The sequence below is a fragment of the Myxine glutinosa genome, chromosome 12 (genome assembly GCF_964187855.1).
Source record: "Myxine glutinosa chromosome 12, kmMyxGlut1.1, whole genome shotgun sequence".
Taxonomy (NCBI): domain Eukaryota; kingdom Metazoa; phylum Chordata; class Myxini; order Myxiniformes; family Myxinidae; genus Myxine; species Myxine glutinosa.
In genome coordinates, this window is record NC_136272.1 from 98,523,717 (window position 1) to 98,549,351 (window position 25,635).

At 44.1% G+C, this 25,635-nt stretch overlaps 1 protein-coding gene across 3 annotated transcripts in view; it reads right to left on the reverse strand.

The window, feature by feature from the left end:
- CWF19L2 (CWF19 like cell cycle control factor 2) overlaps positions 1-25,635 on the reverse strand; it is a 102,722-nt gene that overhangs the window by 9,983 nt on the left and 67,104 nt on the right. For all 3 annotated transcript variants that reach the window (XR_013620969.1, XM_068132171.2, XM_078766128.1), the window contains 6 exons: positions 17,347-17,993; positions 16,842-16,944; positions 10,781-10,861; positions 10,068-10,187; positions 9,613-9,750; positions 3,592-3,804 (listed from right to left, as the gene is read on the reverse strand). Coding sequence is in view for 2 of the 3 variants with exons in the window: in XM_068132171.2 (XP_067988272.2) it covers positions 3,592-3,804; positions 9,613-9,750; positions 10,068-10,187; positions 10,781-10,861; positions 16,842-16,944; positions 17,347-17,993 (1,302 nt within the window). In the remaining variant the exon portion in view is untranslated. The remainder of the gene's footprint in view (positions 1-3,591; positions 3,805-9,612; positions 9,751-10,067; positions 10,188-10,780; positions 10,862-16,841; positions 16,945-17,346; positions 17,994-25,635) is intronic.

Here is a 25,635-nt window from a genome sequence, read left to right on the forward strand (position 1 = left end):
GGGCGCTTTTGGGCTTGACCAAGGAGAAATGCATTTTTGTAATGATTGACCATGACAACATGGGTGTAGACAGCAGATTTGTGATACTCCCATGTATAGTTGTCCAGATATTGAGGGAAATAGGATTTTCAGCAATGGTTTCCTTACTTTGGGTGCTTTTGGGCGGGAAAGACACAACCCTGGCGAAGGAGAAATGCATTTTTGTAATGATTGACCATGAAAACATGGGTGTAGACACCAGATTTGTGATACTCCCATGTATAGTTGTCCAGATATTGAGGGAAATAGGATTTTCAGCAATGGTTTCCTTTCTTTGGGCACTGTGGGTGCTTTTGGACAGGAATGACACAACCCTGGCTAAGGAGAAATGCATTTTTATAATGATTGACCATGAAAACATGGGTGTAGACACCAGATTTGTGATACTGCCATGTATAGTTTTCCAGATATTGATGAAAATAGGATTTTCGGTAATGGCATCCCTATTTTGGGCGATTTGGGCGGGAAGGCACCGGCCCTGACCCGGCAGCAATGCATTTTTGTGATGTGGGGGTAGAACCCTTTCAACCCACGTGGTCAGTTGCTTCGGCGCTTTTCACTTGAATAAACCTTCTGGGCTCCTGGTCAAGTTTTACCCGATATGGAGGGGTGGCTTATGGGTACAAACTGTGTATGGCAATTACACGAGGCCCTCCTCGCATGTTCTCAGCAATGATAACGAAAAGTAAATACAATACAGGGACAAAGTGTCATCTTTCATTCTCGCATCACAATTTGACCCGCATTGTCAAATTACGGAATAAACATAAAAAAGGTATCACGGTCAGGTAGAATTTGCTGGAAAATGTATTACCCCCACCACCGACGGTGGACAGAGGTTATGTTTTCACCCCTCTTTGTCTGAGCAAGCCTGGTGTTGGCTTAACGGTTAGGGTACCAGCTTGGGATCCTAGGATCCTGAGTTTGAATCCCGGGTAATCGCTGAATTAACGTCAGTGGGGTTGGCTCAGCCCGTCATCCTTCCAAGGTCGGCGAATTGAAGACCAGCTTGTTGGGATGAATGATCCCGGTGTGTACCCCGATTTAGAATAGGTACACCGTATCCCTGCGCACCGTAGGAGACGACTAAGGGTTGGTGTCAGGAAGGGCATCCGGCTATAAAAACATTGCCTCGAACAGGGAACCATGATTGTCATGGGGCCCGCAAGGCTAACCCCCACAAGATCCCGATCCAAGAATTAAACAATTCAGAGGATTAAACACAATTAAGTGATTCTTCACCATTTAGAGATAGGGCCAAAAACGATATACAGTATAACACGATATCCCAAGTATTTATGGACGGATTCGGACGAAACTAGGTGCATATGTTCGGTGTGTGGCAAGGCCAAGCCAATTAGATTTTGGGTATGATCCAGATGCAGCTACGGCCTATCAGTAGAATACAAAATGTAAACGGTTCAGCCTGGCGGAAGAATGCACGCCACGTAGTGCCGTTCTAGTTCATTTGAGACAATACCTTTAAGATGGAACGGATGCCGTGGACCCATATAATGGCCCACACATGGTCCAAATTTAACGCCACTTGACTTTCTTCTTTGGGGACACCTGAAATCGGTGGTTTATATGAAGGTACAAGACCATGTACTAATGAAGATCTAAATAATACAATCTGAAACGAATGTGTTAAAATCGATGTTTCAATGTTATGAAACGTAGTTAAAATAATTGAGGTGTGCATACATGTCAGTGTCTCGCAATTTGAGCAATTATTGTCCCCCGTCGCACCACGGAGCGAAAGGGGGACTATGGTTTTCCCCTCAGTCCGTGTGTGTGTTCGTCTGTCCGTCCGTCCGTCCGTGCGTGCATACGTGCATGCGTGCATGCGTAAGCGAAGGACCGCATTCGAATTTGGTGTGTGGGTGCAACCCACGTCAAAATCCAAGATGGCCGCCGCCATGTATGTCTGAACCTTGTGAGCGGAATATCTTGAAAAATAATCGAAGTACCAACTTCTAATCTGGTGTGTGGGTATATCTAGGCATAAGGAAGAACCCTATTGAAGATTGGGTCGCCACGTCAAAATCCAAGATGGCCGCTGCCATGTATGTCTGAACCTTGTGAGCGGAATATCTTGAAAAATAAGCGATGTACCAACTTCTAATCTGGTGTATGGGTGTAACTAGGCATGTGGAAGAACGCTATTGAAAATTGGGTCGCCACGTCAAAATCCAAGATGGCCGCCGCCATGTATGTCTGAACCTTGTGAGCGGAATATCTTGAAAAATAAGCGAAGTACCAACTTCTAATCTGGTGTGTGGGTGTATCTAGGCATAAGGAAGAAAGCAATTAAAAATTGGGTCGCCACGTCAAAATCCAAGATGGCCACCACCATATACATGTCTCAACCTTGTGAGCGAAATATCTTGAAAAATAAGCGAAGTACCAACTTCTAATCTGGTGTGTGGGTGTATCTACGCATAAGGAAGAACGCTATTGAAAATTGGGTCGCCACGTCAAAATCCAAGATGGCCACCACCATATATATGTCTGAACCTTGTGAGTGAAATATCTTGAACAATAAACGAACTACTAACTTCTAATCTGGTGTGTGGGTGTATCTACGCATAAGGGAGAACGCTATTGAAAATTGGGTTGCCACGTCAAAATCCAAGATGGCCGCCTTGCGTCTTCCACTTTGTCAACTCACATCACTTCAACGACGGGGGACCTAGGCGTAACGCTTGTTATAACTAGCAATGGTACCCGCCCTATGGGCAGGGCTTCAATTGGGAAGCCCAAATGAAAAGGCAAAATATCAGAAATTGAAGGCTTTTTTATTTTAAACGATTCATATAAACATCCGTTGAATCATATCACGCGCAAATCATCAAAATCTAAACAGTACATGGCGCCCATTTTGAAAAAAGATTGAATTCTGCAAAACGGAAGCGGCCGCGACACGTCTTTCTCAGTCGCACGTTTATGTGTGAAGAGTGCGCGCCGAATCTGTAACATGGAAGCGGCCGCTACACCTGTTTCTCAGTCGCTTTGCACACGCTGCCATGTTACTTTGGACCCGCACGTTTATGTAGGAAGAGTTCATCAGGAGTAGATCTACTCTCTCCTGGTACGAAGAATTTCAACAAAAGCCACATCACTGTTCATATCGGTAAATATTATTCCATCGTGTTTGGAAAAACTGGAAAATTGGAAAACTTTGAAAAATTGGAAAAACAATATAGCCTATTTTACTCCAGGGGGTCCGAGGATTACCCACCCAAAATATCGTTGCGATCGGTTCAGCCGTTTTTGCGGTACCTTCGAACGGACAGACAGACGGACATTTGGTGAATTGTAATAAGATGAAATCGTAAAATAAATATCCCCACGATTAATTACGAATGACAAACGCAAGTTAAAATGAATGAATCACTAAAAGGAAGATTTCCTCTATGTGCAGGCACCTGATGCAAGAATAGTGGATGGCATACACACACTGAAAGGGGTCGAAGAGTCAATAAAATTCATTCATGCATTCATTCATACAGTAAGAGACCAGGCAGATACTAACACTGCAGCCTCACCTACCTTGCTTCCAACAGCCACCACCAGGTGCTTGCGCAGCTCTGGGCTATCGAAACAGAGGCCACAGTTAGCCATGAGGCCGGCGAGCTTCCGTTGCTCAGCCGCCGCCCGCCTGCGCTGCTGCACCTCTTCGTCGGCGCTACGGCCGGCGCTTCCCGCCGCCGACACAAACATGTCGTCCAGTGTGTAGTGCTCCCCCTCTGTGTGCTCACGCACCTGAGGGAAGCAAGATATGAACAGTTTTGAGTCATTTTATAATCTACCTACCCAGAAATCATGGCTAGCTAGCCAAATGGAATCAAATTTACGTTGAATCGTAATTCTAACTTGAAACAACAAATACGTCCACGCTCTTTGGAAACATTTCTCAATAACTTGGATTGTAGTGCACACTGGATATCATTTTGCCAACAATCTTTCAAAACCGTAATGGACGTTTTCATCATTCAGATATATTGATAATGACCAGTGAATCATTCATGAATATCAAGGCAGCCATTACAGATTTATGGGCAATGAACTGCGGATTCAGACGTGGGCACGACATTCGGCAGACAGAGTTCTACGTGCTTTTGCCTTTTACCTTCGTTGCCTATTAGGTTTCCTCCGTTAATATTTTATGTAAATCATAAAGGTTGCGTGCGGAACTCGAGGAAAAACTGAAGGTTGCTTTTCCACATACACAGATTGGACGCTCTTTCTGAAGTGGACGACTTGTTTTTGTATACACAGCCAATTGACTCGTGGAAGAGCTCGCACACGGAACGGACGAGGACGTATCAGACCACAACCGTGACACAAAACATGCATGCACGAAGAGGAAACTCCAAGGAGGAAAAACTGGAAAATGATGAGGGATTTGGGTTGGGTGGGGGGAGCGAGGTGAACAATGGAGGAATGGAACATGGTTTAGGATTGCGGACGATCCGAGATGGCGATGAACAGCTGTCTTGAACACCTGGAGGGAAGAATGATCTTGAAGAGAATGTGGAAGTTGATTCCATTAATGGGGAAAAAGAGGAACAAATGAATGGAAGTGAGCAGTGATCTTGGATTTAGGTCGTTTTATCAGAAGAGGGTTGATGGTGGGCCATTTCATCTACAGCTTGATGGAGTACTGCTCTCAACCTCTGGGCTGGCTCCCCTGCTTCGCATCTTGCTCAGCTTGATGCCGTAGAAACCAAGGCCCTAAGATCAATGGAACATCTCGCGATGAAGCTGAGTCAATGGGCCTATCACTTCGCCATTGCTGACAGGTCAGTGGTCTCTGTCTTCTTCCGACTCATTTCTGGTCTTGCACTTTCTGCCCGCTACGTGCTCTGTCCCCACAAAGTATGTGCTGGACGCATGGGGTCCACCAGCAACCCCCTTTGAGTGAAACTGCCGAAATCCAGAACCACTGCTCACGTCCCCTCATTTATTCCTCTCTTTTCCTGCCCGAGGAACCACATTCCAGACTCTTCAATCCAATTCTTCCCTTCTGGTCTTCACGGCAGCTGTTCACTACAATCTCAGGTCATCCCCCATCCAAAGCCATGATCTTTTCTACACCTGTTAAACCACCCCAACCCCTTTCAAAATTTTGCTTATGTATCTATCTTGTCCACTCCTTGCGTTCTCCTCTATCCCCTCATCATTACCTGCATCCCTTGTTTGTCTGTCTCCATCTACCTTCTCCCTCCGCCCTGCTCTTGGTGTTTTCCCTTTCTCCTGCTGTTCCCTTTGTTTTTGTGTCCTGATCTGTTCAGTGTCTTAGCTTATCCATGAGTCTAGACCATGTATTAATTAAATAAATAAATAGCATGGCTGATAGTGAAACCCAGGATTTGAATGACTGAACCTTCTCATGAGGATTGTTAAGAAAGTAGATGGGAGAGGGAAGGGGGTTGTCAGAATGTCCTTTCGGGGAGAGACATTGAGTGTGAGATTTGTCAGGATTGAAAGACATATTCCAAGTGTTTGACCAGCTTGTGATTTTTCAAGGGCTGAAGAGAGGGAAGAGCCTGCAGCCTGCCTGTCTCAAGGATGAGGGATGTCATGGCAGAGAGGGATCATCAGAAAATAGATAAAGAGGATTGTCAAGAGAGTCAGAGAGATCATTTATGAAGATCAGGAATAGGACTTGGCCTAGAACACTGCCTTGAGGTACTCCAACCTTGAAAGGGAGAGATGAGAGGATTCTGTTGAGAGCCACATGTTGGCTATGGGTGTCGAAGAAGTCAGTTAGCAATGTGTACAGTTGGCCGTGGATGCCATAGGCAGAGAGTTTGGAGAGCAATGCAGGATGCCAGCCTGTATCAAACGCATGAGATATGTCCAGAGAGATGGCCCTGAACTCATGTCTGACATTGGCGGCCTCCATCCATTGTTGGGTGAGTAGAATCAGCATGTCTAAGGTCGGTCTGAATTCAAATTGGTGATCTGAGATGAGGATGTTGGAGAAAAGGAAGGATTTAATATCAACTGTGATGATAGATTCCATGGCCTTGCTGATAATTGGAAGTAAGCTGATAGGTCTGTAGTTAAGGGGATCCGTTTTTGCACCTTTTTAATGTTGTCAGATTTCCAAGCAGATGGAAGATGACCTAGTGCAAATGATAGGGTGAAAAGGGCAGAGAGGGGATGTGCAAGAGCAGAAGAGCAGGATTTTAGTCCGCGTGAGCTGATTCCGTCTGGTCCAGTAGCAGAGTCAGAGTCGAGGGTTGAAAGAACCTTCTTCACCTTCTTGGGATCAAAAGAAACAAGAGTCCAAGAGCAGTTGATTACAACAGAGAAGGATGGGTACTGAGAGTGAGGGGTTGGGGACACAAGATTTGGAAGCAAACACAGAATTGAAGCATTCAGCCTACTAACGAGCGGAGTCGGCTGGTGGTGCCATTTGAAGTGAGGGAAGGGATGGAATGGGAGCATACACCAGAGACAGACTTAACAAGGTGCCACCAGGTTTTACAGGAGGGGGAAAAGTTTGAAAGTTAATTATTGAGGTTGGACAGATGGTGTTCTCTGGCTCTCCTGAGTGGACACACTTGCTGCGGAGTATTTGGAAAGTGCCGAGATTGTCTTCTGTCGGATATGCCTTCCAGGAAGAGAAGGCAAGTTGTTTCAGAGCAACTGCCTCACCACAGGATTCAGTGTACCATGTGTGGGAAAGATTGCATAATTGAAGACAAGATGGGATGAATCTGTGCTTGAGAAAGAGCAGGTTTCTGTGGAAGAATTTCCAAGCTGAGTCAGCATATGGGGCAGTATATATAGGAGGCCAGTCCTGAAGAGAGATGGCTGCTTGCATGAGTCCCTGGCAATCTGCTTGATTGAACTGCCAGACTTGCCGGCATTGAAGCAGCTCTCTGAGAATAGCAAGAGAGATGTTGACTTTCACAAGAATTCACGTTGTTATGGAAGACTGTTGAAACCCTTCACTAGAAAGTAACTCAAAATGCAAAGCATCCAACGAAAACAACAGCTAAACCAGAACGCCACTCTTCAACGTCGCAACGTCGACCAATACGCCTCAGCCTACATGGTTACATCATTATACATAATTGTACCAAGTTTGATGTAAATCCCTTCAGCTGACATAAAATAGTTTCATCTTTGCATAATAATATATACTTATATCAAGTTTGGTCAAAATCCCATCAGTGGTTCACAAGTTGACCTGGTAACATAATTTTTACTTAACCTGACCTCTGATCTCTTGACCCCAAAATCGAATCAGTTCATCTTTATGTCAGTATACATACTTGTAACAAGTTTGACTTAGATCCCTTCAGCCGTTCTTAAGTTATTGTGGTAACGAAATAATTGTAACTTAACATGACCTCTGACCTTTGACTTCTTGATGCCAAAATCGAATCACTTCATCTTTGCATCATAATTTTAAAAAATACCAAGTTTGGTGAAAATCCCATGACTGGTTCACAAGTTAGCTCTGTAACAGACTTTTTACCTAACAGGATGTCTGACATTTGACCTCTTGATCACAAAATCGAATCGGTTCATCTTTACATCATCTATATAATAATAGCGTAAGGACTCGACTTTGTTATCCCTTTTACGCCGCACCCAGTGACCCGATGCCCACGGCACTAATGGATTTACGATCTACGAACCGCACTCTTTGTTTATCACGTACAGCCATACTCGAAAAATCTGAATTAGCCAACGTTGGGGCCCAAAAGCATCCAATTAACTGCCGATACGACGCCATCGTATTGGCGTCTGCTGGGCGAAGGCGAAGCGAGCCGTCCGCTGATTGGACAGTCGAGTGGTGTGAACATGGGTGGTGTGAACCAAATGGTCTTTTTATTCCCTTGAACATTTCAAATTAGGATATATAAGGAAACGTCTTTATCGTCATTTTAATAAAGTTAAATGGAGTGACGTTGCGATACTCTGGGTGCGTTGCATAAATCCTCGTAACTCAGAGAGGTGTAGCAGGTGGCGAGACGTAAGGAAGCTTAAAGATAACGAGCTGAAAACAGACGAACGATATGTCAATCTCTTTCTACACCGAACGGCAATAAAAGTATGAGAGCGGGAAGGCATGGCCTGAGCACTTCGAGCAGAGAGGACTGATTGGACTTAACTTAAAGAGAAAAAATTGGAGCTTAACGGAAGAAGAAGATCCCATGCGCGCTCCCCTATGCCATCCATAATGGTACACTCTATCCATACACCACATCCTCCCTTCCGTGGATGTTCCATGGGTTTCGGCTAGTTATACATAATTGTACTAAGTTTGGCTTGAATCCCTTCAGCCATTCTTGACCCCAATATCAAATCAGTTCATCATTGCCTCATACTACATACTTGTACCAACTTTGGTCACGATCCGATCACTGGTACACAAGTCATCGTGGTAACAGGATTTCTTTTTACCTAACATGACCTCTGACCTTTGACCTTTGATCTCGCGATCCCAAAATCGAATCAGGTCATGTTCACCTCATTATACATACCTACACCAAGTTTGACTTGGATCCCTTCAGCCGTTCTCAAGGTATCACAGAAAACGAAAACCTATCACGGATGGAGAGCCGGACAGACAACCCAAGAACATAATGCCTCCAGTGACAACGTCGGTGGAGGCATAAAAAAGTAATAATAAAAAAATAGTCATTAGTGTTCTCCATATTCTCATAATAAAGGTTTGTTGAAAATTTGATGATAAAAGCTTAAATGGCAAAAACATTCTGGCCTGGACAGACAAACTGAAGCTCAAATGGTAAATAAATAAAGAAACACTGCAGCGATTACAAAACCTGGATGTCCCGCGCTGTGCGGTGGACGAGCCAATAAGACCTATTTGTACTCACTGTGACTTTGCCCTTTGACATATTGTCCCAATTATTAATCAGTGTTCTCCATATTATCATAATAAGGCTTTGTTGAAAATTTGATGACGCGCACACATGCACGCACAAAACCCCTCTGTGTGGCTTACGGGCTAATAAACTGATACACAACATTACAAAGGGTCTGCTTCAGTTCATGCTTCTTGAGCGAAAGATTATTACTCGCATCAAGCACGATGTCACATGAAAACCTCTTCCTTAGCAAAATACTCGTACAAATATTCCAAAACAGCGATTCCTCAGGTTGGACAGCACAAATAAATAAAGAAAAGAATGTGGAGTTATCCACATCTTCACGCTCATGTCTTGCAAGTTGTTGAGGCCAAACAAGGCAAACTCCACAACGCAATCCAATCGAGTATCGGCATCCTGCGATGTCTCCGAACGCAAGAAAGGCAACTGAACATTTGTGTTGGAAACACATTTCTGCGAAGGGAATTTGCCGCACATGAACGCAAAGTTCAGAGCCGGAATAACGGTTTCTAACACAAAGTGAGTAATCATACATAAGCAGCAAAAGCATAATCATGCCGTAGGTCCTCCTCTGTGTACAGATCTTCATATTGGTAAGCAAAGAGCTTCGGGATGTCACCATCCAATAACGCGAATATACTCACTGTGCTGAAAACACAGCGGTGTCATCCTGGTGAAAACACAGCAGTAATACCTTGGTAAAGAGGTGAGCAAAGGCGTTGTTTTGGTCCTCAGCTGTACTCATGTGCTCCCTGCGCACCAGGTCCTGCAGGCTATATTTATCGTCGTCATCAAAGTAACGAATGCGCTCTCCATCGACATGTGTTTTCACCTGCAACGACACACTCGCATTGTGATTCGGCCTGAGCAACCATTGCTGGGAGAGGTGAAAAACTTCACTCATTTGAAAACTTGGAATGGACCTCATCCCAGGTGAAACCCATGAAACACGTACCCCCCCTCTCTCTCATCCACTCATTGCCAAACCTCCGTTGGGAAACCCTCTGAATCAAGTGTTGGAGATTAATCGTAATAGGTCACAGTTTGTTGACGTGACATGCCAAGTGGAAGATGGGAAAATGAGCCCGTAGGGCGTCGGCCATAGTGACCGAGTTCTAAATACAACAACAACAACAACAGCAACATCACCTTTGCTTTCCTACTGCCCCGTTGCTCGGCATCTGCAGAATGGCCCTCTATAGGCCAGACATGACCAGCACGATCTGTGCGCACGAGGAGGATCTCTTGGTCCTGGCCTTCAGACGAGGTCTGTGAAGAAGGGGTTTGTTTGTTTCGTAAGTAAGTGGCTCAATTTATCATAAATAAAACGAACTATAAAATAGAATTTGATGCAAATGCGTCAAAGGATGTGCCTCTGCCAGAGTTAAATGTAAAATCCACTGTTATGTTTGATCTCAATTAAAGGTCACGTAAAAAATATTATAGGTCACATGAGAGAGAGAAAGGAGAGATCGATAGGAGAGAAAACATCAGATGCTTCCAACTCGAGCTATGATGTGCAAAATCATTTTCAAAGGGTGCATGACCTTTGACCTATTGACCCCAAAATCGAATACGTTCATCTTTGCATCATAGTTAAAAATTGTACTAAGTTTGGTCAAAAATCCCTTTAGCGGTTCACAAGTTATCACAGTAACGAAAATCTGCTACACACACGGACAGACGCACAACCGAACTGACAACCAAAAAGCACAATGCCTTCGGCGCCTTCAGCTGCAGGGGTATCATAAAAACCAACAGTAGTACTGCACCCCCCAAATATGCACCATGCAGTGGCACGAAACGAACAGCACCAAAACATTATGCATTATGTGACAGACAGCTACACTAACTACTTTTACCTTCATGACTCTGGGTGGTGGAGCTTGCTGTCGAATCTTGCGAGCTGCGTCCAACTGCTGCTTGAGACTCTCTGCCAGCTCCTGCAACATTAGGTAAATTGGATAAACCAGCACCAGCTTCTCGTGGCACAAACACCAGACATAACGCCATCCTTATTGTATTATTCTATCACAGACATCTCCCAAAAAGTCAACATGATCATTTATTCACAACATGATCATTTATTCACAACATAATCATTTATTCACAGGTTAGCAAGATATATAGGACCAAAACTGTTTTTTAATGTAACAAGTTGATACACAACCAGGAGAGAATGACAAACGTGCCATAAATACAAACTATTGGTATTGCCCACAAGGTTACGGGAAATGTAGGGAATATTATTTTCCGAGCATTCTGCAGTCATACGAAATAGGAATTGTCAAAATACTACAAAGGGTGATCGATAACCTAATCCCAAAGCAGCATGACCACTGTACTTTACATGAGCTGTGACATCTTATGTGAAGTACAATTAGTGGGGCGGCTTAGCCCAAATATTCAAAAGAATTGTGCATTTTGTGATACAAGCACCAAATTTGGCACAAATGTACATTAATATGTTGCGAACATTTTCAGATATTGGGCCACTTGAAATTCCGTAATTTGTTTTTTCAATTTTTTTCAAATTTCGTAATTTCAAATTTTTCGGGTGACACCGTCACAATTTCGGTCTTCGAGGCCGGCCGATAGGCAAAGTGTGACCGGAAGGGACGAGGTTCTCCTGACCACGTGGCCCTCGATCTGGGAAGCGAGAGGCGTTCCATTAGTGGACGCGCCCCTCACGCCCGACTTTTGGGCGGCCCCGGCAGGCCGTTTGTTTTGACGTTCCGTGACAGGCCCCGCACCCCCACCTCCGGGCCGACCGGAAGCTTGTGCTGAGTACATCATACCTGAACAACTCAGTGAGGCAGAACACAGCAGTGCACACCAGGGTGACCCCTTCAGTGCATAAACCAATTAACCTGTCCACTGCAGGGCATATAGAAATGAAGTTATTTTCTGCATATAATAATAATATAAGTTCAGTTCTATATAACAATTTCTGTTATCACCACTACCACTACAACTACCACTACTACAAGCTTTGTCTGGAATTTTGTGGACTAACAGACAAATAGACATACAGACAAGCTGGGATCAAAACATTACCTCCTTCCACCATTGAGTGTAGAGGTAAACATCATGGAAATTATATCATGCCCTAGATTTAATTCATGCTTACCCGTGTATTTGCTTCACTGGTTCACAAGGTCTTTTGCATACATGTAATTCAGACTCTCGTCTTCATTGCTGACCACACAATGTTCGCAACATATTAATGTACATTTGTGCCAAATTTGGTGCTTGTATCACAAAATGCACAATTCTTTTGAATATTTGGGCTAAGCCGCCCCACTATATCGGCCGGCCTCGAAGACCGAAATTGTGACGGTGTCACCCGAAAAATTTGAAATTCCGAAATTTGAAAAAATTTGAAAAAAAAAATTACGGAATTTCAAGTGGCCCAATATCTGAAAATGTTCGCAACATATTAATGTACATTTGTGCCAAATTTGGTGCTTGTATCACAAAATGCACAACAGGTTTGCTATGCTGCTACACTAAATGTGTGGAGCACAAATCAGGAATTATATGTTTGACATTGCTGTTCTTCTTCCTCCTGCAGATGGCAAAATAGCAATTGACAGGTCCGAGTCCAAATTAGACAGCCAAATGACAGGGCTGTTTGAGGTCAGGTGGATTGTCTTGAATCCTTTGTTGAACTTGCCACTGCTGGAAAGGCCTAAGCGACCTGTGGGCCATTGGATGGATCGGCAAATTGCTGCAAATGAATTGGTGCCAGAAAAACTAGACTAAACTAGAACGGCACACGGTAGAACACATACCTCCGTCAGGCTGAACAGTTTACATTTTGTATCCCAGGTCATGCAGATATGGATCCAAACATGAACCAAAATCTAATCAGCTTGTTCTTGTCGCCTATCCAACTCATCCACCGAGTTTTATTCAAATCCGTCCACAACCTTTTGAGATATCGTGCTATATAATAACGTTTTTGGCCCCATCTCTCAAAGGTGAAGAATCATCTATCTATAATTCCAGTAATCTCTGTGTGTATGTGTGTGTGTCTGTGTGTGTGTTTGTCTGTGACCGCTGTTTCTCGACAACCACGGGTCCGATCTAATTGAAACTTGCCAGATATATTGCTGGGGACCTGAGGATGTGCCTTTTCAAGGTTTCATATTAATCGGAGAAGTAGTTACCGAGCTATGGCGATTTATTTACCAAACTAATCACAGAACAGGTTGCGGGGTAGGCCAGCCAATCACAGAACACGTTGTTGCGTAGGCGTGGCCGATGTGAGAGCGCGTGCGCCATTACGGATAGTAATTCGAGGCGTAGCGGGCGCCATTTGGAGGAGCTGGGAGGACTCAGTCGTGATAGAGTGAGCCTGAGTGAGTATATCAAGACAAGAACAAGATCTAGAAGGAGGTATGTACGGTGCGATTCATATAATATATTGTTTAGTTATCGTCGATGAGGAATTTGGGGTCGGAATGGGTGATCGGCCTGGGTGACTGGGTCTCGACTAGATGCTGGGCCGCACCAAGGAACGGGCACCCACGTACGGGCACGTCCTAGTTTATATAATTCTAGTATCCATATCCAGATCCGGATCTTCACCAAAATCTTATCAAATCGTCCTTGTCACAGACCCAAACAGTCCATCAAATTTCGTCCGAATCCGTCCATAACATTTTGAGATATCCTGCTTTTGAGATATGATTTGAGATATTTGAGACAAACAGGGTAACTCCTGTATAACAACAATGAATGAATGAATGAATGATCGTTTTAAGGCCATTTTCCCCGCTCGAGCGGGGGTTAGCCTTGCGGGCCCCATGACAATCATGGTTCCCTGTTGAGGCAATGTTTTTATGGCCGGATGCCCTTCCTGACGCCAACCCTTGATCGCCTCTTACGATGCGCAGGGATACGGTGTACCTATTCTAAATCGGGGTACACACCGTGATCATTCATCCCAGCAAGCTGGTACTCAATTTTCCGACCTCGGAAGGATGACAGGCTGAGTCGACCCCCCTGGCGTTAATTCAGCGATCGACCGGGATTCGAACCCAGGATCCTAGGATCCCAAGCCAGCACCCTAACCGCTAAGCCAACACCAGGCTCCTGTATAACAACAATATAACAACAACAACATGCATTTTAAAGGCCATTTTCCCTACAAAAGCGGGGGTTAGTCTTGCGGTCCCCATGACAATCTTCTCCATTTTGCCCTATTTTCTGCATCTCTCCTTGTGATTGTCATGGTATAACAACAATAAACTGTATAAATGAAAAATGAGACAAATAAATACTGTATAACCTCTGTCCACCTCCGGTGACGGAGGTAACCATGAAGAGCAATGAGAGAATTCAGACCTTTGCCAGGACTTTTTTGGGTGGCAAATAAATGGAAGAATTTACCAAATGAAAGGTTATCGATTGCAAATGAAAGGTCTAAACTTTAAATGGTCCAAAGGGCAAAGGTTTGAAAAGGTGTAAAGATGTAAAGGTCAAAAGGGATAAAGGCCAAAAGGTCCGAAAAGGCCGAATTCTCATCAGCTTGTCCCCCACGAAGTAGGAGATGGGGTTTTTCAATCACTTCTGTGTGTCTGACCAGGCCATCATTTTTTTTACCATTTGAGCTTTTGTCATCAAATTTTCAACAAAACTTTATTATGAGAATATGGAGGAGAAAAATTAATAATTTGGTTAAAGGTCAAAGATCAAGGTCGCATAAAATCGTCATTTTTTCATGCAATGGACCTGAAATTCTAAGAATTTGTATATTGGGTCACTGAATTGGTTCACCAATCAAAAGCCAGACGCCAAATGTTTTTTTTCTGAAAAAAGGTCAAAAGGTCAATGTTGCCAAAAATCGTCAATTTTTATGTTTTACATCTGTTATGTATGTTTTTATGTTTTACATTTACTCTCTGTCGAGAGAGAAGGTTATATTTTCACCATTGTCTGTTTGTGTGCAGGCTTTCTCTAAAAGTTGTGGATGGATTCGGATAAAATTTGGTGGACAGGTTGGGTTTTTGACAAGGACTAATTGATTAGGTTTTGCTGAAGATTTGAATCTGGATAAGATAATTTTTTAACTGAATCTTCACCATTGAGTGATAAGGCGAAAACCAATATAGTGTGTATATATCTACTATATAAGAGAGCTGTTGGTCTGTCTGTCTGTGTGTCTGTCTGTGTGGCCATTTTTCTCAGAGATGGCTGAACAGATCTTCGTCAAACTTTCAGAGGTTCATCAGTGAGTGCCTGGGATTGTTTTAGGAAAGAATGTTTTTGATTAGTTCGTTTTTTTTGTTTGTTTTTGTTTGTTTTTAAATCGCTCTTTCATGCCTAAGCCTTTTTGATTAATGACAGTTATAATTATATACAAGTACACATTCACATAAATACATACAAAACAATTCACAAACATTTGAACACAAATAAATCAAACAATTCCAGAAGTGTCGAAGTTGGTAGTAAAGCTTCTTCTTCTTCCTGAATGAATGAATGAATGATCATTTTAAGGCCATTTTCCCCACTAGAGCGGGGGTTAGCCCTTCTTCTTCTTCCTGAACGTCATCATACTTAACTCAGAAACGTGATGAACGGCACATTCACCAGCAGATATTCAACGAAAAGGTAAAATTATGACTTGACATTTGTCATGGATTCTGATTTGGATGTAATTGCTTTTCCATTATATTTGCCCTCATTTCAAATATGTAAATGTTTATTTTTCACTTGATCAACGCCGGGTACTCCAGCTATAAACACTTATGTACTTTACTTGGGGTACAAATACAAATACAACTTTGGCTGGGGGGTAACATAGGCTATGTGGCCGTGGCCGCGGCCTCATTCGGGGGTGTGGTGGACTGGGAGAGGGGCGTAAATTCTCTAGGTAAATGTGTACTGTGTAGCACCACCTGGTGTTGGTGGCAGAGGGTATTACAATTTTCTTTTTTACCCGGGCAACACTGAGGTTAGAGGGCATTACAATTTCCTTTTTTTACCTGGGCAACACTGAGATGAAAGCACTCTTTTCTACTTCTCATCCATCCTCCCCCAAAACGGAGGGGCCTGTCAAAGCTACCCCCTCCCCCCCCCAAAAGATGTATATGTAATATATATCTTACCACTCCCTCTCCTCTCACCTCTCACCTCTCGCACCCCTCCCCTTCCACTCCCCCCTCCTCTTCCCCCCCCCCCCCCCCCCCCGGCAACGCCAGGTACTCCTGCTAGTTCATAAATAAATTCCATTATTTACCCTGTTCTCGTTTTATTAACCGCTAACCCCAGCTAGATCACTAATGACCTTAACGAAGGGATAATAATCGACCTGCCTTGCTTGGTTTGGTCTACACGTGACAGCAATCATCCACACTTCATGGAAGACTCTGAGGGCAACTTGGGATAGACCCTAAAATATGGTACCTAAGAACAGGGCATTTATCTCCCAAAATGTCAAGAACCAAAATAATAATAATAATAAATGAATAAAATAGTGCAGACACTTTCTAATTGGTGGAATTGAAATACATCTGAAACGTGCAAGAGGTAAGAGTTAAAAGGATGAAAACAAAAGGATAAATATGGGAAGAGAGAGAGAGTTGTCTGTACATCATCCATTCATCACGTTGATCGATTGTTTTTCCTTACGATTAACACAAATACCATCCACATACCATTATACTTAACTTGCATATCTACCTTATAATGTACCAGTGATAAATATTACTGCCGTTTAGCCCAAAGCCATAATCTTGTAAAATATTCCATTGAATTATGTCTCTATGATTGAGGGTTGGACGGCTGGACTTCACATCCCTTCTGAAGGACGGCACTTTCCAGGCAGATGCTGACAACACATAGGAATAGCCAATTTTATCCCGACTAGGATGACAGACAATTCAAGGGTGAGCATAAAATGCAAGTTATCACCTGGTTTCCCAGTAGTTCTGCCTTCACCAGTTTGGCTCCGAGACGGTTCATTTCATCTTCTGTAAGCTGTCTCTCCATTGCATTTGATGAGATATTTTGCTCCCTGAGAGAGGGAAATACAGGTCATAATTTATTTAGCGCTCTTGCTCCAAATTCTGAATTAGAGTTCTTGCTCCCAATGAAACAACAAAATGTCATGAAAATAAATAAATAAACAAACAATTAAAACTTAGTTCTAAGGTCATTGCCAAAGTCACACCGGTCTTGAGCAGAGTGTTGCATCTCAAAATTAAGATTACACCATTGTGAACTTTCCCAATTGTGACAGAATATTGTAACACCGGGCAAACGCTTCGAAAGGCAAACACTTTCATTTTGCAGTTTGATGGATCGGGATAAGAACATTAAAATGCAGAGACGTCTCCAACTGAACTGCCCACAGGCTGGGATGCTCGAAAGATTATCTCAAAGCCAAAAATGGCAGAATCCACGTTGAGATGCTTACTCGAGCTCCTTCGTGTCTGGACGCATCGGCGCACACTTCGGCAGTGGATCGACCTTGGTGGCATCTTTCTCCAGGCATGCGGTAATGGGCAATTCGCTTTCACAACTGGCTTCTGCACGTGCTTTGGTATCATCATCTTGCTGAGGCTGGAGAAAACCACTTTTGGGTTTTGCACTTACGAGACTAGGCTTTTCCTTTGTTCCAATTCCAAAGTCATAATCGTCATCAGATGGTTTTAAAAAGCCACACTTCTGAAGGGAACTTGGTTTGATCCAATGATTGGCACTATTTCGAATCTTTGGCGGGTCTCTACATTTGATGTTATCCCTTTCCTTGAGGGCTGCTTTGCAGTCAGATCTCTCATTTCCAGGCTTCCTCCAACCTCTACGCCACCCTTCATTACCATTTCTCTCTCCCTCTCTTGAGCTCCTGTCACCAAAAGTTCGGCTTTGGTCTTTTTCTCTTTGTTGGTTGTGCCATTCATTTGTGGGACCTCGCGCCCCTCTTCTCCGATAGCCATCATCATTCTTCTCGCCTGCCATATCATCGACGTGTGGTTTCCTCCAGCTCCGGGAATGATAACGATGGTGTTTGTCTGGCAAGGTCTCCAATGCTTGTCCGAGCATCTCCTCAAATTTTTCTCGTGACTATAAGGGGGACCAGGGAGGAGAGGGAGGGCGGGATGAGATGGGGTGGGAGAAACATTATAAAATACATCAATGTGAAATCAGATTACATTTCATGAATCTAAACAAGATCCTGAAGTTTCAAACCAAAAATGCAGAATACGTTTGAAAAACCTCGGTGATTATTCCTAAGTGACAAACATGTGGAACACTCGAGATAATTGACAACGCGTGCAAGGCTTTGGTTCCGTATTTATACTGAGCTTTACTGGCTAGTTTGTCGTTTCCAAATTGTAAAGGTATGTTTTAGATTTGCACAAATCAGCATCCAAAAGTGACAAAATATTTTTTGTTGACATTCTTGATGCAAAAGTAATGCAGATCATCAGGAACCATTTCTCCAATTAAAGGCATGGCTATGAAAGACACAAGCAATAGCTTTTGCAATGAAAAATACAAATCAACATCGGTTTTCCATTTCTGATACAAACAAAACTGATTTTGTGTAAAGACACCTGCTTCCCTATACTGAATGAAGCAACCTAATTGACGATGGCATCAAATATGCGTATGCCTGACATCACAAAGCCTACGATATCAACATGGAAAGAAGTTTTAAAAAGTTTCCCACTGAAAATGTTTCCCAATATCTTTATTCAAGACTCGTGGTGTAATGCTGAGAGAGGCTCTGGTAGGTCGGAGGGTCAAACCCTGACTGGGTCACACCATAGATTTTAAAAATAGCCCTGAGTGGGCTGATGGTCAGAGTGGACTCTTGAGGTTGTAGTTGAGACAAGACCTCTGCTGATTTGGGGGAACTCCACTGATCCCCTGGGATGCCCCCCGATATGGAATCGAAAATCTAAGACCAAGCGATCCAGCGGACCATCGAGAAGAAGGGCTGTATCAGGTTTCAGAGCAATCGGTTGGCAAAGAAGGGACGAGTAGGGATCCAAAGTTTTGGGGGTAACCTCCCCTGCCCCCCCCCCCCACATGGGAGCCCCCATGATCTGAAATTGAAACAACAAAGCTTGTGTGTTTGTGCAGGCTACTTTTTTATATTCATGTGTCAAGTTTCAATACAATTAGCCAGATGACAAGGGAAGAGTTGCAAAAATAGCAAAAAGTAACCGGACAGATGGACAGACATCAGGACATCGCAACTCATTTTATAAGCTCATCTATTCGAGAATGGGAATAGAGCCTGTGATGGATGCTGTGAAGAGGAACAGGTTGAGATGGTTTGGTCATGTGTTGAGGAAGGATGAAAGTGACTGGTTGAGGAGAGTGATGGAAATGAATGTAGAAGGAAGTAGAGGACGGGGAAGACCGAGAAAGACGTGGCTAAAGATGGTGGAAGAAGAAATGCGGGCAAGGGGGTTAACAAGGAGAGATGCAGAAAATAGGGCAAGATGGAGAAGATTGTCATGGGGACCGCAAGGCTAACCCCCGCTCTTGCAGGGAAAATGGCCCTAAAATCTTGTTGCTTGTGCTTGTTGAAATGCTTGTTGAAATGTTGTTGTTGTTGAAATGTTGAAATGTTGAAATGTTGAAAATGCTTGTTGTTGTTGTTGTTGTTGTTGTTGTGTATCTCTTCGAGAATCGAGATGAGATGAGCTAAAAATGGTATGTGCTACTTCCTTGCTTGATACTCAGCATTTAAAAAGGTTAGAGCACTTACCAACCATGGGTTGGCAACTATTGCACAAGCTTGGTGAGCCTAATTGACTCCTACTGCATTGAAGTTTCTTGTAAGGGAACTCATCTAATATATAAAGCTTTTTCTAATCATTCACGCACTCTCCGATTCACTGATATAAATATTCAGTACTTTCTAGGTGGGCTTGACATTTTGCACACTCGGGTAACTCAAAGCCACAATTCCAGGAAGAAAAATCACAAAACTGTCTGTGAACGAAAATATCCGTAAACAAGAGTTAGTTGGTGGGCCTCGCTCCCTCGACTGGTAGAGGGGCGGAGCTTGGACTGCACATAAATAAAGAGCTCATACTGCTCACTTCCTCTTCATTTAATTGATTTATTTATTAAATTCACTGCAAATGCCCACTACAAAGGTTGCCCAAGGACATACGAGGAAGTTGGAGAAGAGAAGGCCATTTGGCCCATCATGCCTGTACCCTATCAACACCAAATTAATTCACTCCATCAGTTTCTTGACTTATCTTCAATGGGGAGGGAATTGGAGGGCAGGGGGAGAAGGTGTGGGGAGAACAGTGGGACAGGCACAGGTTGATTTCAACTTTGATAACTAAAGAATAATTTATTCCTACACATTAAAGACATGCTTTGTAAGGTTAGGCCACGGATGATACTAGATGGTTGGCTAATCGGGGAATACTTTATTTAAAAAAGAAATCGAAAATATTTACATTAATTTAATTTGCCTTGAAGTAATCCACCAAGAAACCTAAACCCACTTTTGTCTACCAACGGAAAGCATGTGATGTGGCACATGTCACTGCTATTCATGTAACGTGCAACATAAAATATACCACATTTAGATAACTAGTACACCGGCTCCGTTTTGGAGGGGTACGAAAGGTCATGCTATTATCCTCTATATGATATATATGTTAGAGTACATCTAGGCTTGGGCCTCAAAAACGTCGGGGGTGTGTTCAGTTACCAAGTTTCTTGAAGAGCCCTCGCCAAGTGGTTTAAGCGTTCCAGCAAGCACTCCATTCAAAACTGTTGATAAGGAACGGCTGACTTGGCAAGAGCTAGCTTGCTGCTTGGTAACTGAACATACCCCGGGTTTCCTTCCTTGCAATTTAGTGTTAAACAGCAGTAGCGACTGTTTCAAAAGGTAATCATACATGTTTGTGGTTTATAATATTTTTGGGGTGCCCCCACAAAAAGGCACGATAAGCTATTTATAAACATTAACACAGCATTTGGCGAAGGACGAAAAACCCCTTGGGGAGGGGGATATTATGAGTTTTAATATTGTTTTGTAATAACATTATTATTATGCTATTAGCATAAGTATTGTTATTACTTTTGGTATTAGACATGGCCTTGCAAAAACGCTAAGATTAGATGTCTTAACATGGATATACACCTTAACACGGATTCCACCCAAGGTGGTAAACTCCCTAGTTGGGAGGGGGGCAAATGAAGTCGCTACAACCCCAAACATGTGACCCTTAGGCCTCCCGTCAAGTTTGGTTGAGATTGGATAACTAATGGCCGAATGTATCGCAGTCAGACAGACAGACATACAGACAGAGACACCAAATTGCGTATTTTAGTATGATAAAGGGAGCAACGTATTCTTCTTCTTTGTTCTTATGCCGCACAAGACTGCAGGGTAGCATCATTGGCTGAGGATGTGGCTGTGCCAATGATTAGGGCAGGAATTGGAATTTGTTCAGGGTACCAGCGATAGCTCATCTACTCTTCACGAAGGACACCATGGGATATTTAACGACAACCAACGAATGTTGTCAGACGGGACAGACGTTTAACGTCCATCTGAGGGACGGCACACACATTTATGACTCACCCTGCAAATGAAACAGCACGGGATTAAAATTTATCGCTGGGTCAGGATTCAAACCCAGGCTAGATAGCCTAGAGTATGCATACCACTCGACCATCCTGTCAGCCCAGAAACATATTCACGAACTGGATCATTGCATATCAAAAACAAATAGAACGGCAATCGGTAGAGTGCATACCTCCGCCAGGCTGAACAGTTTGCTTTTTGATAGGTTGGACCTGCATCCGGACCTGAACCAACATCTAATTGGTTTGTTCTTCTCACCTAACCAACTGATCCATCAAGTTTTGTCACAATCCGTGCACAAGGTTTGTTTTCTTATGCAAGGTCTAGGCTCTTGGAACAGCTAGGATACAGAACAGATCAGGACACAACATAAAGGCAAGAGCAGGAAAAAAGGGGAAACGCCAACAGCAGAGAGGAGGGAGATGGTAGACTGAGATGGACAACAACGGATGCAGGTAAAATGAGGGTTAGGGGAGAACGCTCAGGGTGGAGAAGATGGATACATCAGCAAAATTTTGAGAGGGGCGGGGTGGTTTAACAGGTGTAGAAAAGACCATGGCTTTGGATGGGGGATCACCTGAGACGGTGGTGAACAGCTGACCTGAAGACCCGGAGGGAAGAATTGGATCGAAGAGAGTGTGGAAGGTGGTTCCACAGACAGGAAAATAGAGGAAAACGTTTTGAAATATCATACTATATATCGCTTTCCACCTTATCTGGATCTGCATCCGGATCGTAATCAAAATCGAATGAATTCGTCCTTGTTACACACACAACCTGTCCACCGAGTTTTGTCCATATCCGTCCACAACTTCTTGAAATATCCTACTCACAGACAGACAAACAGGGGTGAACACATAACCACTACCCACCTTTGGTGGCGGAGGTAACAAACACCTGGTGTCTTCTCATGGTCTGCTCGGAGAAGATCCCTCTTTTCCCCCCCGAGAAACATATTTGGTTGTGTCACTAGTTTTCATTATCTCACCGTCTAAAAGAGGTGTTCAAACTGTTGTGTTGCAACTATGTTGCTAGCGACCCTGGTGTTGGGCTAGCGGCTAGGGTGCCGGCTTAGGATCCTAGGATCCTGGGTTCGAATCCCGGTCGATCGCTGAATTAACGCCAGGGGGGTTGACTCAGCCTGTCATCCTTCCGAGGTCGGCTAATTGAGTACCAGTTCACTGATAATTCCCTGTTTGTCGTTAAAGGCGGCAAAAAGGGTTGGCGTCAGGAAGGGCATCCGGCCGTAAAACATTGCTTCAAAAAGGGGACCAAAAAACAACAACCATGGTTCCCGAAAAAGGCCAACCCCCGCTTTGCGGGGAAAAATGGCCTCTAAAGGTGGTTTTTAAACTGTTGCGTTGCACAGTTGTAGTGAATATCACAACAGGCTAACATCTCCCTCTGTTGACTATAAAGAAGAAAACCTTCAAAGTAAAATAAATAAATAAATAAATTTATAAATCTATTTATTTTTACGGTGTTTTCATTTTGAAACAAAATTTAAACACTATTATGGAATATAGAACATTTTAAGATCTAATAACACTCATCTGCGCTGAACTGCAACAGTCCCCACCGAATCAAAACAATCGAGGTGACGATTCACGTTAACCGCCGCTCCTCACCCCAACTCCCCAAACCCGTCGAACAAAAGCTTTGTATGCTACCATGACAACTGCAAATGAGTCGAGGCTCATAAGCAAATCGTGATAAGAGTGAAGAAGGGAACCCAATAATCATGTTACTTTATATGTAGTGCCTCATGCAAACCTACTTAGGCATGTACAATGCACTTTTAAACTTCAAACAGGAAGTGTTTTTTCAAGGAAGAATCCTAAAATCTCCTCCCTCCACCAGAATCTCCCTCCACCCCCCCCCCCCCTTCCCACGCCTCCTGCCCCCAAGCCCTCTCCCTTCCACACATCTCCCTGCTCTCAAATGTTGTGTTTGTGTGCTTCCCCTTCTCTCCCCATCTTGTTTTCCACTCCCTCTTTTTGTGTGTTTTGTTTGTCTGGTTGATTTGTTTGTGAAGTAAATGTTAGCTCTTTCACGAGCCTCGATTCAGTATACAAAAAAAAAAAAAGAAAAAAAAAAGGGACATCTTGAATTAATTTTTAAGGATCATGTTGCATTAAAAGGGCTTTACAATTACAGAATGAACCAAAATTAGTTTTGCATTGAAATTTGGACTTTAAAATGTTATGTGGTCCTTCGTAGCTTGCCACCCAGCATTCAGAGTAAAGTACTCCCTTTGGGTTAGGGAGTACTCTAGAGTAGAGTACTCTCACAGATACTCCCTTTGGATTATAATCCCTACAATGCTGGGGTCGGGAGAGGGGAACGATTTCTCTGTAATTGCTCGACTCGTGTTGCCAGTGATGGTGTAGTTGCTGCGGAGAGAAATGTGACGTCACTACATCTTATAGAGTTGCCGGTTAGGCCGAAAAAAATATATTGCTGGTCTCTGGTCAGACCAAAGTTCCAGAATTGATGCGGCGATGCGTTTTTTTTTTTGAAAAGCATGGATTGCACATATAGAGGTGTTTTTTGTGTCCTCATGCCTTGCGGTCCTCGTCATCTGCTGTGGCGCCGTCCAGAGAGAAATTAACGACAGCCAATGGGACTTGTAGGCCTTTTTTTTGTAAATAATGAACACAAGCTTAAGTTATTTTAAAATGTATTTATTCTGAAAATTATTAAGTTATTCAAGCATATTATAGACTGCCATTTCGATCTCGAGATCGCCTCGCCGTACCGTTAAACATTCCAATGCGCCGATCGCGTCAACACTGCGCATGCGCAAGTGGTCTAACAGGCCGATGGTCTCCCACGATCTCTTCTCCCTGTCCACCAGATTATCACAGACACTTACTACTTCATGACAAACGAGATAGGATCCAGGCCTAACTAACGAGACCACCCACAGCTCTCTAGGACTTCTGGTTGCTTCACACGAACCCGACAAAGAACGTCTTCGTTTCAATAAATGACAATATCCAGCCGATAGAGGCCTTGCATCGCGTGGGCGTCGTCCATGGCAACCGGTTCCGGCCGCCATCTTGGGTGGCATAAACAACATGGCGGGAAAGCTGTCGTTTCATCAGACGGACCTGTCAGTTTACGCCCGTAGCTTGCCCGTTGAGGCGTTTTCACGGTATTCCGTTTCCGGTCCGGTCGTGAGAGGACGCTGGCGTCACTTGCTCGCCGCTTCTCTGACTGGACCATTGTCCGTATCTTGCTTTCCTGGTGGTCGTGGCGGATTTTTGGCCATTGAGTCTGCCCTCTGCACAGTCCCGGCTCTGCTCTGCTGCTCCTGGCTTCACCTGCTCGGCTCCTTCGCTGTTTCCTCGGGCTCACTCTCGTGGGTTGTGCCCATTGTTTGCAGCGGCGGTGGTGGCGGTTTGCCGCCGTGATCTTGATTAGCGGCGGCGGTCGTTTGCCGCTGCATTTGCCGCTTTGCCTCCTCAACCTTGGCCTCGTGCTCGTCTCTTCGCTCCTGTCTGCCCTCTGCATGGTCCCGGCTCTGCTCCTGGCTTCACCTGCTCGGCTCCTTCGCTGTTTCCTCGGGCCCACTCCCGTGGGTTGTGACGATTGTTTCGCCTCCTCACCCTTGGCCTCGTGCTCGTCCCTTCGCTCCTGCTGGCATGGCTCTGCGGTACTCCGCCGCAAGGCTTCTCCTGCTTAAAACCCGCTCCACCCCATCATGCATCTCTGCAATCAAATCGAATGGACTCCTGCGTCGACCCAGGTACATTCACCGTGGCTCCGGTCGTAAGTTTGTTTATTTACAATTAGGTCACTCCATCCCCATCCTCTGGTCGGCTCAGCGCACTCCCACTCATCGTCCCAACACACCTGGTCACAACAACGCACAAAATCGCACCTCCTGTCTGCGAACCCTAGCCAAATCACCTGGATTCATACCCGCCGTACAAAACAACATCAAGCTCACCCTGTTCAATACCCGGTCCCTCAACAACAAATGCCTCATCCTGAACGACTACATCCTGGAAAATAAACTGGACTTTCTCTGTCTCACTGAGACCTGGCAACAACCACTGGACTACTACACGCTCAACCTCACCACACCCAATGGATATTCTTACATCAATAAACCACGCTCGGAGGGCC